This window comes from Erythrolamprus reginae, chromosome Z, assembly GCF_031021105.1.
Source record: "Erythrolamprus reginae isolate rEryReg1 chromosome Z, rEryReg1.hap1, whole genome shotgun sequence".
NCBI classification, from domain to species: domain Eukaryota; kingdom Metazoa; phylum Chordata; class Lepidosauria; order Squamata; family Dipsadidae; genus Erythrolamprus; species Erythrolamprus reginae.
The window spans coordinates 117,915,880-117,929,071 of record NC_091963.1 but is presented as its reverse complement, the minus strand read 5'-3'; the positions used below and the strand labels follow the sequence as shown (position 1 = coordinate 117,929,071).

The following is a 13,192-nucleotide window of genomic DNA, read 5'->3' as shown; positions in this document are numbered from 1 at the left end:
GGGAACCTCAGGGGAATCCCAGCAGTGCCAAAACGGGTGCTTTGGCTGGCAAAAGGGGTGAATTTTGGGCTTGCACGCATTAATCACTTTTCCATTGATTCCTATAGGAAACATTGTTTCGTCTTACAAACTTTTCACCTTAAGAACCTCGTCCCGGAACCAATTAAGTTTGTAAGACAAGGTATCACTGTACTTATACTCTGACATTCAACACATCTATTCACTTTATAAACTGCAAATCCATATTCTGGGAGCATCGGTAGATACATAAGTGAAGGCCGTCTTGCAGGATACCTCCTTTAGTTATGCATGTGGTCATGCCTGCTGAGAATTTTTTCTATACCTTGTATATTGTCCAAGGCCTAACACTTTCCCCTTCATTTTCCCCATATCTAGTTGATAAGGTAAGGGTGACTGAGAGGTAGCAATCGACCCAGCAAGCTTCTCTAACCATAACCAAAGAGATCCAGATTGAACATGTTGACCATTACTCTCACCCTAAAACCACCTGAGAATTGCAATCTTAACACCTCTGAGGTCTGGGAAAGGTGATGGATTAGGGAAGAATTAAACAATGAAAATGATAGATGGAGCTGTTGAATGGCATGCCAGAGTGCAAGAATCCACTGGCAAAAAACATCCAATTACATATGTGAGCAACTGCAGTGTTTATACTTCAATAATAATGGTATACTACACTTCAACATGATAGTTTCTCTAAAGATATTGGGAACTAAGAAGAAAAATTACTAACACAATGAGTTGCTTTAAAAAAAAAAGTTCTTGACATCACTTTCCCTTACAAATACATTACAGAAGTGAGGAAGAATGAATTTAGCAAAAGTTGGCCATGTCTTCAACAGAGCAATTTTTGAACTGAAAAATTTACAAAACTGAAATTTGATTTTAGCATGCATTTTACGTTCTGAACCTTCACCATCTTAAAATGTAAGCTATGGTGGTAGGACATTGAGAATCTAGTAAATGGGTTTTTTTCAGGAAGCATCGCCATTTATTGACCTGATGGAAATAGCCAGTTCTTGTTTAGCAGCTACTGCAGTTAATCACTGCTCGCAAATATGACAGTAGTAGTCAGTAGTGGGGAAAAATCATTTCCTGACCAATGTGCACACATATGACCAAATTTCTGCACTGTCAGCAATGCTTTTTTTCTGAATGAGATATAATTAATGACCTTTGCAGAATTTCCATGTAGTTTATTTAGGCATCATTTTGCTCAGCGACCATTTCCCTGCCGTAAATTGTGGTTTCTAAACAATGCTGTATGTTGTAATAGGTCATATCTATCATAGTAACTGCTTTGTGACTAGGTGATTCTCACAATATAGCAACCATATTGTGACAGCTATCACAATCTACTGATAAAATATTAAAAGAGTTGGCTAGCTTCCCCTGACTTTGCAAATCTCCTTACTGTAAAGTATTGTTTTTCAAACTTGGCAACTTGAAGACTTCAGCTGCTAGCTGGGGACGTCTTGCTGATTAATTCTAGGAGTTGAGATCCACACCTTCTGGAAATTGAAGTCTACACATCTTCAAGTTGTGAAGTTTGAAAAACAACAGCTTCTAAAGTGTGTTTCTTTTTAGCCCTGCTTTAGAAACAAAAAAAAAATCAATACTGGCAACTTGCAAGACACCATAATTGTATCTGTAACCTCTTCCCTTGCAGTTTGGCCCATATGTGGCTTAAGTCTGTAAGCTATGATTTAAAAAAAAAAAAAGAATAGAAAAATTATAGTACCTTTAAAAATGCACTTGTACCATGTCTTCCAATATGTAGATAAGTGTGAATGTGCAAAAGCTTGCCCTTAGCTGTAGTGAAATAAACGATCCTTCGTGGTTGATTCCTATTCCTTAACTCATTGTACAAGTGGACTGCCATTGAAATTTACAATCCTATACCCCTTTTATCTAAATTAATACATTTTCTGCCCCTTAGCAAAAAGGGGCACCTTTAAAGCAAAGTCCATGGAAGAGAAAGGAGAGAACAAGGAACAAAGGAAGAACACAATAGCAAACCAAACTGATTGCATGTCCCATAGATTCAGGATAGGTTGGAAGAGAGGGATTTGTTTAGCCCCTGCTTTGTTCTCAGTTTATAGACTCCTGTGCAACAAGAGAAAAATACATTTGTGTAACTAAAAAAATACAGTGTCAGCCTTAATTGTAGCAGGGGAGGTGGAGCGAGGAAAATCCTGCTCTATCTTCTGGGTTGGTAGGTAGGACGCTGAGCCTCTCCTCTTCCAGGCTTGAGATGGGATGGCAGTTTACAGAATGGAACAAGGACAGCGTTTGCGATCCTTCTTTTTAGGGTGAAAGGCTGGGGCGGGGGGAGATTCCAATTCATGAAACCTCCTGCCGTTAAAAAAGAAAAGAAAAGAAAATTGGAGTGAGCAAAGGAAGCAAGTGCAGGCTGTATCACATTAATTTGTGGAAATGTTCTTACATAATATAAACACCACTTGAAAAAAAAAAACATTATTTATATCCCTGGAGGGAGGCAATTACTACTATCCAGGAGGCTAGATAGTTGGAAACAGTGTGCTAATGCTTTGGGCATCCAACAGATGACGAATATTCTTTGCACTACACCACGCAAGGTTCCCGTAAAGTGTTGGCTGGAGTATAACCAAGATTATTCTCACCCCACTCCCTATGCGGGATGGCCTTTTATTACAGACCACACAAAAGAATTAAATCTTTAGTTTGCGATTGCAGAAATGGTAGGCAAGACTCCTTAGTGAGTCATGCTGAACGATATAATTCTTACTAAAGGTAGTCTTTGATTTATGACTGTAATTCAGCCCATAATTAAGGTCATTAGTCATGCTGGTCATCAAGCAGACCATCACACTACCAACTCAATTTTATGACATTTTTTTGCAGCAGTCGTTAAACAAATTACCAGGGTGGTTAAACAAAGCTATTATTAAGTGAATGCCAATTCAGTTAAGTGTTTTTTTGCTGGGAACTGAAAGTAAATAACCGGTTACTGGCAAAAAGTGGAATTTACACTCACCTGACCATGGACACTGCAAATGGCCATAAATGCACGCCAGTTGCCAAGCTCTTGAAATGCAATCACATGACTCCAGGTGAAGGGGGCTTCAAATCTGATTAAAACCACCTTTTTGTTCCAGTCTGTTGTAATACTGAACAACGTCTCTAAGTGACCAGTCATAAACGGAGAACTAACTATAGAAAGCATGCTACCAGGTTATGTAACCAAAATCCCTATTGTCCATCCTCGTCAATGCAATTCTTAGTGCTTGAACTTTGAACTCCATCTTCCTTCTTGTTTTACTAAGTAGTCATATGCACTTTCTAAGCCCAAATTGGGATTTTGGACACAGCTGCCTCGCTGCAGCTGAAATGTAGCCAAAGCCTGCAGAAACTGCATCGCAGAAGAAAGTTGATGGATCACTATCTGAATTTATAAAAATATATGGAATCGCTAATATTGAAAAATGTACATGCACAGGTTACTTAACAGTGAGATTAATTTCACGTGGTCTTCAACCTGATACTTCAAAAGCCCTTTTAAGCAAGCATCAGGCAAAGAAACCGGGTTTTGTTCCAATCAATCTTTCTGGCTGCTAAATGAGAGACATAGGAAGAGTCAGAGAAGATATTAGAAAGAGGGGGAGGGGAGAAAACTCTTTTTTGTCCATCAACCCCAGTCTGGAATCCACTTCCCAAAGAGTTTATGCTTCATTTCAGTCCCCCCACCCCCAGGTTTTGAGGAGAAGATTGAAAAGCCATATTTCTGAGGGATGCTGTTCTCGAAAAGAGTTTTATTCAGTTTGGATCAGTTTCAGTTCTTCTACAGCAGTGATGGTGAACCTTTCTTTCCTTGGGTGATGAAAGAGTGTGGGCTTGCACTATGGGGCATGTGTGAGTGCCCACACCCATAATTCAATGCCTGGGGAGGGCGAAAACAGCTTCCCCCATCCCCTGCAGGCCTTCTGAAGGCCGGAAATGGCCAGTTTCCCAACTTCTGATGGGCCCAGTAGGCTCGTGTTTCGTCCTCCCCAGGGTCCAAAGGTTTCCCTCCCCCTCTGGAAGCCAAAAACGCCCTCCCAGAGCCTCTGCGCAAGCCAAAAATCAGCTGGCCAGCACACACATGCACGTTGGAGCAGAGGTAGAGCAACAGCTCATGTGCCAGCAGATATGGCTCCATGTGCCACCTGTGGCACCCATGCCATAGGTTCACCATCACTGTTCTACAGCATTAGTTTCAACCACAACTGCCTTCCCCTTACCCAGCAAAGCTGCTTGGGGAATTCTGGGAGTTGGAGTCCAAAAGTCTTAAACAAGCAAAGCTGGCTGGGGAATTCTGGGAATTGAAGTCCACAAGTCTTAAAGTGACCTAGTTTAGAGACCCCTGCTCTTACCTGATGGCACGGACAAGTTCATGGAAAGACTCATCCACATTGAATCGGACTTTTGCAGAGGCTTCCATGTAGGGGATTCGGTTCTCCCGAGCAAAATAAAGGGCCTCCTCTTCAGTTACCTGCCAATAAGGATAAATAACACCTTAACAGAAATACTGTATTAAATAAACAAAACTCTTAAGATGTAGAAATTGCTCTCTCTAATTATCAAATCAACCCAGCATCTAACCACAACATATATGTAAGTGAAAGGAAGAGAGCAATCAACCAGTGGAATATCTTGCCTATGGAGGTTGGAAAGTCTCCAACTTTTGAGACTTTCAAAGGGAGATTTGACTGCTATTTGTCCAAGATGGTGTGGGGACTCCTGCTTGAGCAGGGGCTTGGGCTAGATGACCTACAACAACAACAACAACAACAACAACAACAACAACAATAATAATAATAATATATTAGATTTGTATGCCACCCCTCTCCGCAGACTCGGTCCCTTCCAACTCTAATAATAATCTAATCTAAAGAAAAAACACTCAACAGATTAGCCCAAACATTACACAAATCTGGAGCTCCTCATTTTTTCTAGCAATGCCAAGATTTTGGAGATTGAGCTATTACATTCCTGAAAGGGAAGAGACGTATCTATTGGTGGAGTCAGAGGCAAAAGCATACATAGGGTATTAATATTACCCACTCAGTCCAGGCAATCCTCTGGCCTGGAGATTGATGAGGATCATAAGGTTTGGGTGCCTGGTATGACAAAACTGATAGAACTAATACCTAGATGGTCTCCTCTCTCTCCTTTGGTGCCAATATACTTTGGCAATGCAAGAACAATGCTTTTGTTTTCATTGATTAGGAAGCCCAGATTCTGCTTAATCAAGGAGAATCAGATATGTGTGTATTTGATGCAATGGGTCGGGGCAGTCCAAACTATGAAAATTGATGACAGGATCAATGGCTTTAAATTGATACCAGATGCATACAGTGGTGGTGAACCTATGGCACGGGTGCCACAGGTGGCACACGGAGCCTTATTTATTCATTCATTCATTCATTCATTCATTCAATTTTTATGCCGCCCTTCTCCTTAGACTCAGGGCAGCTTACAACATGTTAGCAATAGCACTTTTTAACAGAGCCAGCATATTGCCCCCACAATCCAGGTCCTCATTTTACCCACCTCGGAAGGATGGAAGGCTGAGTCAACCTTGAGCCGGTGATGAGATTTGAACCACTGACCTTCAGATCTACAGTCAGCTTCAGTGGCCTACAGTACTACACTACAGTATATCTTCTGGCATGCAAGCCGTTGCCCTAGCTCAGCTCCAATGTGTATGTGGGTGGTGGCCAGCTGATTTTTGACTTGCACAGATGCTCTGGGAGGGTGTTTTTGGCTTCCAGAGAGCCTCCAGGGGGATGGGGAGGGCCTTTTTACCCTTCCCCAGATCCATGAAAGCATTTGGAGTCTGGGGAGGGTGAAACACGAGCCTACTGGGCCCATCAGAAGTTGGGAAAGAGACCATTTCCGGCCTGCAGACGGGCTGGGGTAGCTGTTTTCACCCTCCCCAGGCACTGAATTATGGGTGTGGGCACTCACACATGCACAATAGCATAAGCACACAATCTTTTGGCACCCAAGGGAAAAAAGGTTTGCCATCACTGACATAGGCTAAATTGAAATGAGATGGAAATGATCTCATTGAAATGAGATTAAAACACAATACTCAGTGAACACCTCTACTCACCTGTCGATAAAGATCCAGATCAGTCTTATTGCCCACTAGGACCATGGGGAACTCATCACGGTCTTTCACTCGAAGTATCTGAGTGTGGAATTTGTGGATTTCATTGAAACTATGACAAATAAATAAGAATAAGACAAAGAAGGATTTCCCTTAATGTGATTATTATCACTTTCCTAATGAAGAATTCTCTCCCGTTGCTTCTAAAAGAAGAAGCAAGAATCACTACGTCAATATGAAAGCAACCACAATTTTTTTTCCTATATTTCAGGAGACTTTCTGGGGAGCATTCTAATATACTGCTCAAAAAAATAAAGGGAACACTCAAATACCACATCCTAGATCTGAATGAATGAAATATTCTCATTGAATACTTTGTTCTGTACAAAGTTGAATGTGCACAACAGCAATTGAAATTGATTGTCAATCAGTGTTGCTTCCCAAGTGGACAGTTTGATTTCACAGAAGTTTGATTTACTTGGAGTTATATTGTGTTGTTTAAGTGTTCCCTTTATTTTTTAAGCAGTGTATGAAAGGCCTGCTTGAACTTCCTGGCCATTTTAAAATTCATATATTTCTCATGTAGTGATTTAACAAGCTTTCTAAACTTTGTTTATTTTAACCATTTAAAAGGCATGAATATACTGAACTCACACAACATCCTAAATCAAAGAGATCATATTATAGCTTAGCATAATGCACTGCCCAGACACTATAAAGCTTATTGGGTCTAGCACTATTTTTTGTAATTGCTTTAATAACAGCTTTAGGAAATATAAACATGACTAACTGTACTTTAAACCAGTGTTGGCTGGGGAATTCTGGGAGTTGAAGTCCAGATATCTTTAAGTTCCCAAGGTTGGGAAACACTGATTTAAACTACCGAAGATATTTTTTCACCAAATAACCCCAGTATTGCCAATTTTTAAAATTTAATGCAGGAAGGAAAAGCCAGGAAACACTTTAGAAACTTTTACATGTCACCCTGCCTTTCTCTGGCCCATTAGACTGAACAATCTGCATGCCATAAGCTTCAGATGATCTTTTTGCATTTTTTTGTAAAAATACTGCACAAAGAGCAAAGAGAAAGAAAATGAGAAAATCCTGACCTCAAATATCTTCAATCAAAGTCTCACCCAACCAATGACACACACACTTTAGTTCTAATGAAGATTTGTTTCCCCATTCCATGTAAATGCTTCAGCTTTGATCTCACCTGCCCCGGTCATTGACAGCATAGACAAGGAGGAAACCTTCTCCTGTGCGCATGTATTGTTCTCGCATAGCTCCAAACTCTTCTTGACCAGCAGTGTCCAGAACTGACAGGTGAAAATTGAGAAGGAAAGAAAATAGATTATATCCCAATCAATCCGAGTATGAAACGTATAGAAAAGGAAATGAGACAGTTTAGTGTGGTGATATAGAACCAGGCGCCATTTAGCTGTCCTGAATTATAACTCCAGAAGCAGCCAAGAAAGTAGTACATTATAATGTACACAGAATGTCAGGTTGCCTGTTCCCATCTTAGTCACAATGACATGTTTCAGATGTTATGGCATCCTTCAGTAAAAAGCTTCCTGCTACAATCACTTCCTTTGATAGCATTTCAAGAGCCTCCACTTCACAGGAATGTACCAACATTCCTCTGATAATTTTTTTGAATTTTGGTATATACAGTGGACTACACAGTACAGTGTTCCCTTGATTTTCACAGGGGATGTGTTCCGAGACTGCCAGCGAAAGTCGAATTTCCGCGAAGTAGAGATGTGGAAGTAAATACACTATTTTTGGCTATGAACAGTATCACAAGCCTTCCCTTAACACTTTAAACCCCTAAATTGCAATTTCCCATTCCTTTAGCAACCATTTAGATTATTACTCACCATGTTTATTTATTAAAGTTTATTAAAAAAAATATTTATTAAAGGCAGACGAAAGTTTGGCGATGACATGTGACGTCATCAGGCGAGGAAAACCGTGGTATAGAGAAAAAACCCACGAAGTATTTTTTAATTAATATTTTTGAAAAACCGTGGTATAGACTTTTTGCGAAGTTCGAACCCGCAAAAATCGAGGGAACACTGTACATTAAAAGAATAACTCTCCAACTTTCCTTACAGGTGCTGTCACCTGTTAGGACATTTTTTTGTTAGTCTGGAAGATGCTCAAGTCATGTTCCAGCAACAGATTCAACTGAAGTTCTAGTAGCATTGTCAAAAACAGTTTTTGTTGCAGGTTTTAAACAGAGAAAGTTTTCTTTCCAAAAAAGAAAATATGAATAGGCTACATCCATTAATCTCCAAGCATCACCAACTCAAGTACAGATTCTCTATGCTAGCTGACTATACATTGCTTTCATGTTTATTTTATGGTCTCCTACAACCAAGAAGTCCCCCCAGTAATATGTCCACATAATTAAGATTACTTTCAATTGGATGTCAAACTCATGAATAATTTGTTGTAAGTTTATAGCAGTAAGGATTCTGCAAACAGGACTGATTTTAATAACAGGCTCAGTTTCACAGCATCTGGTTCCTGAAACCCATTTGCTTATTTCCGTCTTCTCCAAACTGATATCCCTAAAATGCCTTGGACAAATAACCAATCAATATGGTTGGCTGGGAATAGTGGAAGTTATGTTTCCCCGAAAGTAAGACAGTGTCTTACTTTCTTTTTACCCCCAAAAGCCCCACTACGTCTTACTTTCGGGGTATGTCTTACATTGGAAAAAAATTGAAAGGGTAGCATTCCCGAAGGCATCTCCCAAGAGTCCAGAAGGGCAGCCGCGGGACAGGAGCCTCGTGAGCCCTTTTCCAAGTTCAACCTCAGGGCTCCAAGCGGCGTGCATGCGTGGAGCCACAGACGTGTGTCGGGGAAGCGTGTGTCTGGAGGGGAGGAGCCGCTCTGCGCAGTTGGGCAGCCCCACCTGCCTGCCGGAAAGGAGGCGGGCGAAGGAAGGCGCAGCTCCGGCCGCTCGCCTCGGAGCCGGTCGGCCTCGCTGGCCGCTTGCAGCCGAGCCTCGGCAGGACTCGGTTGCTGGGACGAGCGCCTTCGCTGCAAGCCGCCGCCCACTCAGCTCGCTTTGGACCAGCGCTGTCCTTCGCTTTGCCAAGCCGGGGAAGAGGCGGTGGCGCCGCGGCGAGGCGAAGGCGAGGGGTGCGCGGGGAACTTGGAAGCAATGTCATCGGGCTCCCCCCCGGCAATACCCCCGTGTTTCCCCGAAAGTAAGACATATGTCTTACTTTCGGGGTACGGCTTATATTAGCCGACCCCCCTGAAACCCCCGATACGTCTTACAATCGGGGGTGTCTTACTATCGGGGAAACAGGGTAGCACAGAAAATCTAGAAGGCAAAATTGGAAAGCACTGATTTATGCAATGAACCTTTTCTTTCCCAGTTTATTTGCTGGGGCATTCTCTACTAGCTTCCCTCCTCTGATTCTTGCCTTATTTTCCTCTATAGCAAGGAAAGATTAAAATTTGAGAATTGCAGTCATGAAGGAACCCACATTGGGATGGAAATAATACCTACGGATGAAACATAACATGTAGAGACCACTCTCCCTTGGAGTTCTCCACTCCTCCATACAAGTGAGTCCTTGACTTATTACCATTCTTTTAGTGACTATTCTAAGTTACAATAGCACTGAAAAGTGACTTCTGGCCATTTTTTCACACTTACGACCAGTGTTCCCTCTAATTTTTTTGGGAGGTGGGCGGAAAAGTATAGTGTCTGAGCGGCAGTCCCTTCGGGACTGGGCGGCACAGAAATAATTAATAAATAAATAAACAAACAAAAAAAACCCCACCCTGTTTTGCCTCAGAGAATTTCAAAATAAAATACTGTACCGTGTGTCTATAACAGTGAGCTCATAATAGGGCAACTCTATCAATATTAAAATGCCACTTAAATAGTTGAGCTAGTTTCAAACTAGATTTTGATTTTCTTTCTCTCTTCCTTACTCCCATTCTTTTTCTTTCTCTTTTCCTTCCTCTCTTTTTTCTATCTGTTTCTCTCTCTTCCTCTCTTCCTCTCTCTCTCCTTCCCTCTCACTCTTTCCCTCTCGGCTTCTGGGCAGGTTTGGAAAACTCTGAGTTGATGATGATTTTTAAGTGAGCGATTGCTCATTGCTCAGCTTAGAGGGAACTATGCTTACGACCATTGCATCCTCCACATGGTTATGTGATCAAAATTCAGACAATTTGGCAACTGGTTGATATTTATAACAGTTGCAGTGTCCCAGAGTCATGTAATAATATCACCTTTGGTGACCTTCTGACAAGCAAAATCAATGGGGAAATTAAATTCACTTAAACCTGTTACAAAGTTAACTTAACATCTGTAGAAAGGAAGGTTGTGAAATCGGATAAAATGGGGCAAAATTCAATTAATAAATCATCACTTGACAAAATAAAATTTGGGATTATTACCATAGGAATCTAAGGAACCACTTATATATTCATTTGCACAGAGCACACATAAAATCTCTCTAGAATAACAATCCACTGATACTCACTGTCCAGCCGAGTTGAGATACCATCAATATTGCAGATTTTTGTGTATGAGTCTTCAATTGTGGGGTCATAGTCAGAAACAAAGTAAGACTAAAACAAAGCAGAGGAAGAAAGAGAAAAGGGTTTCAAGGGTGGCAGAGATAAATGGAAATCCATTTTTCAAATTTTGCTCATGAAAAATTAATATCTCTGGCACGAGCTTTTACTCAGCCCTCTGCTATCAATTCCATGCATGCTGCTGAGGAATCCATCTACAAGTTGCCATTACTGAAAAGCACTGCTTTAGACGGAGGGACAGTCTGGTTAATGGTTAGTGTGCTGGCCTGTGAGTTCTAGACCTTCATGAACCATGAAAGTCAACTGGGTGATTTTGGGATAGTTGCTCTCTTCCAGTCCAACCCACCTCACAGGGTGGTTGTTGTGGGGAAAATAGGAGGCAGGAATATTAGCTATCTTTACCACTTTGACCAAATATGAAGGCAGGATAAAAGAATCACCATAATGATGGTGATATCAGAGAGCTATGGTTGACTACCATGTAACATATATATATATATAATGTCCTTTCTGAGTTAAAAGAGCAGTTTCCTTTTCTTAGAAGCATTATAGAAGCAGTTTGCCCTTACCTCCTTCTAGGATGTTCTAGTTCCTAGTCCAGTTTATAATCCTGGGGTTTCCTTGTAGTCTCTCACCCAAAGTCTAACCAGATCTGATCCCAACTAGCTATTCAAGTACATCTAAGTTTTCATTAACCCTTAAATTCCTAAGTAGAGTAACTAAAAGACAAATTCCTTGTGTGTCCAATCACACTTGGCCAATAAAGAATTCTATTCTAAAATGTCAGGAAACTATAACTGAAAGGAAAATTTTGCCATCGACCATCTTATGTACTCCCAAATAAACCTAATTCGTTTCTCCCCTACGCTGAATGCAAGCCACAGATTCAGACTCCTTTTACATCCCTTGCTTTTCCTTGCTGTAATCTTTCCCCACCCCCCAAATTCAGCCTGCCTTTTGAAGGTGAGGAGCATGAGCAAAATGGAGATGATCGGCTGCAAGATTCCCAACCTGAATGAGAAATTGCATCACTCTCTCACAATACCTCAAAATGATGGAATTATAGCTGCGGGGCATCGGAAAGGCGCCAGACTAAAGGCAGTCTGTTTTTTTAAAAGTATATGCTGGTGTCATGTTTTTCTGAGGTATATTTATTCCTAAATAGGCATAGTTGGCAAGCAAAGTTGCTCAAATAAGTCCATCAACTTATGCGCATTTAAGTTGGAAAAGTTCCAGTCGTTTCAGCAGAACTTACATATACACATTTACAGCAATGGACAAAGTCCTAAGGAAACTTTCATTTTCCCACTCAGCAGGAAAACACACCGACAACGTTTGTTGAGCCCATCCTGCCCTGCCCTTCGGCGCCTTTCCCGAGTTACCTGGATGAATTGAATCGTTAGGGCGCTCTTGCCCACGCCGCCTCCACCGACCACTACCAGCTTGTATTTCTCCAGGGGCGCCGCACCTTCGCTGGGATTCATCCTGCTTGGCAAAAGTTGTTCGCTTCCTTGTAAGGGAGGGAATCGGACCCAAAAACACTCAAAAGTCTCCCCAGGCAGTCGCAGCAGGCATCCTCCGAACCCCCCGAAATATGGCAGAGAGATCCAGGGTGGGCCCTCCGAGGAGCGAAGCTCTGAGATTGCTGGCAGTCCGCTTCCCTATTTGGCCAGCGGGAGCCGCTACGGGGAGGTCCCACGTCCGGAACAAGATCGTTCGGGCCAGCGCTCCTTCCCCGCCCTGAGGTGGACCAGTCAGGAGCTGGGCGGGGGGGGGGGCTGAGCTCAGCGCGCACCCCGCACGCTGCGCCCAAGATGCTTGTCTTGCTGCGATGAGCGCAAAGCTACAGTCGTTTAGTAATGGAAGGTATGGCTAAGTTGGAGAGGTTTTTGCCTGAGAGGATGAAATCAGAATGGACGAGGTTATATAGTGCAACACTTTCATTCCGATTCCTCGCAAAACACGTGGTTTACGTAAGATCTTCTGAACTATGGAGCTGGCCGTCTTAAACTAGACCTAGAGGCGCCCACGTGGCGTCTCTACGACGCTTTTACACGACACATCCGGAGAGAACCCTTGTTTCAGTCAGATTAGCCCAAGTTGCAGGGTTCCCATGACACGTCCCCGTGTGTTACAAATTAGCCAGGGTGTCTGCGTTCGTACAAACACTCTTAAGGTGAAAAAGAAGGGGCCGCGGGGGGGAAACCCAAGCAAATTGAGTTAAACGCAACTTCTCACTTTCTAGAGAAGAAGGCACGTTCACTTTAGCTGGCGGAATCTCCAAATTCCTTACGATATATTTGCGACCACATATAGCCGCAGAAACAGAGTTCTGACCTGCAGGAAACCAGTCAGCCTTCTGGAATGAGGAAGAATTTTCGGAGTAAGATGGGACGTGTTTAAAACACGGCCTTTTAAAAAAAGGGAATTCAAAGTTCTGAGGCGCAGGACCAAAAACGTTAA

At 42.2% G+C, this 13,192-nt stretch overlaps 1 protein-coding gene across 2 annotated transcripts; it reads right to left on the bottom strand.

Annotated features, from left to right (window-relative positions):
* Nucleotides 1-651: 651 nt before the first annotated feature.
* Nucleotides 652-12,628, bottom strand: RRAS (RAS related). 2 transcript variants are annotated; one of them, XR_011560559.1, is made up of 7 exons: nt 12,112-12,415; nt 10,675-10,762; nt 7,374-7,476; nt 6,161-6,269; nt 4,416-4,534; nt 1,246-2,376; nt 652-1,164 (listed from the first exon to the last, which is right to left on the bottom strand). XR_011560559.1 is itself a non-coding variant. In XM_070766930.1 (6 exons), exons 1-6 carry the CDS (start codon nt 12,211-12,213, stop codon nt 2,289-2,291), a joined length of 609 nt encoding a protein of 202 aa, XP_070623031.1. In that variant the 5' UTR covers nt 12,214-12,628; the 3' UTR covers nt 763-2,288. The 2 variants fall into 2 exon arrangements, 1 of the variants encoding a protein (XP_070623031.1); XM_070766930.1 differs by having other exon boundaries at nt 763-2,376; nt 12,112-12,628.
* Between the last annotated feature and the right edge of the window lie 564 nt (nt 12,629-13,192).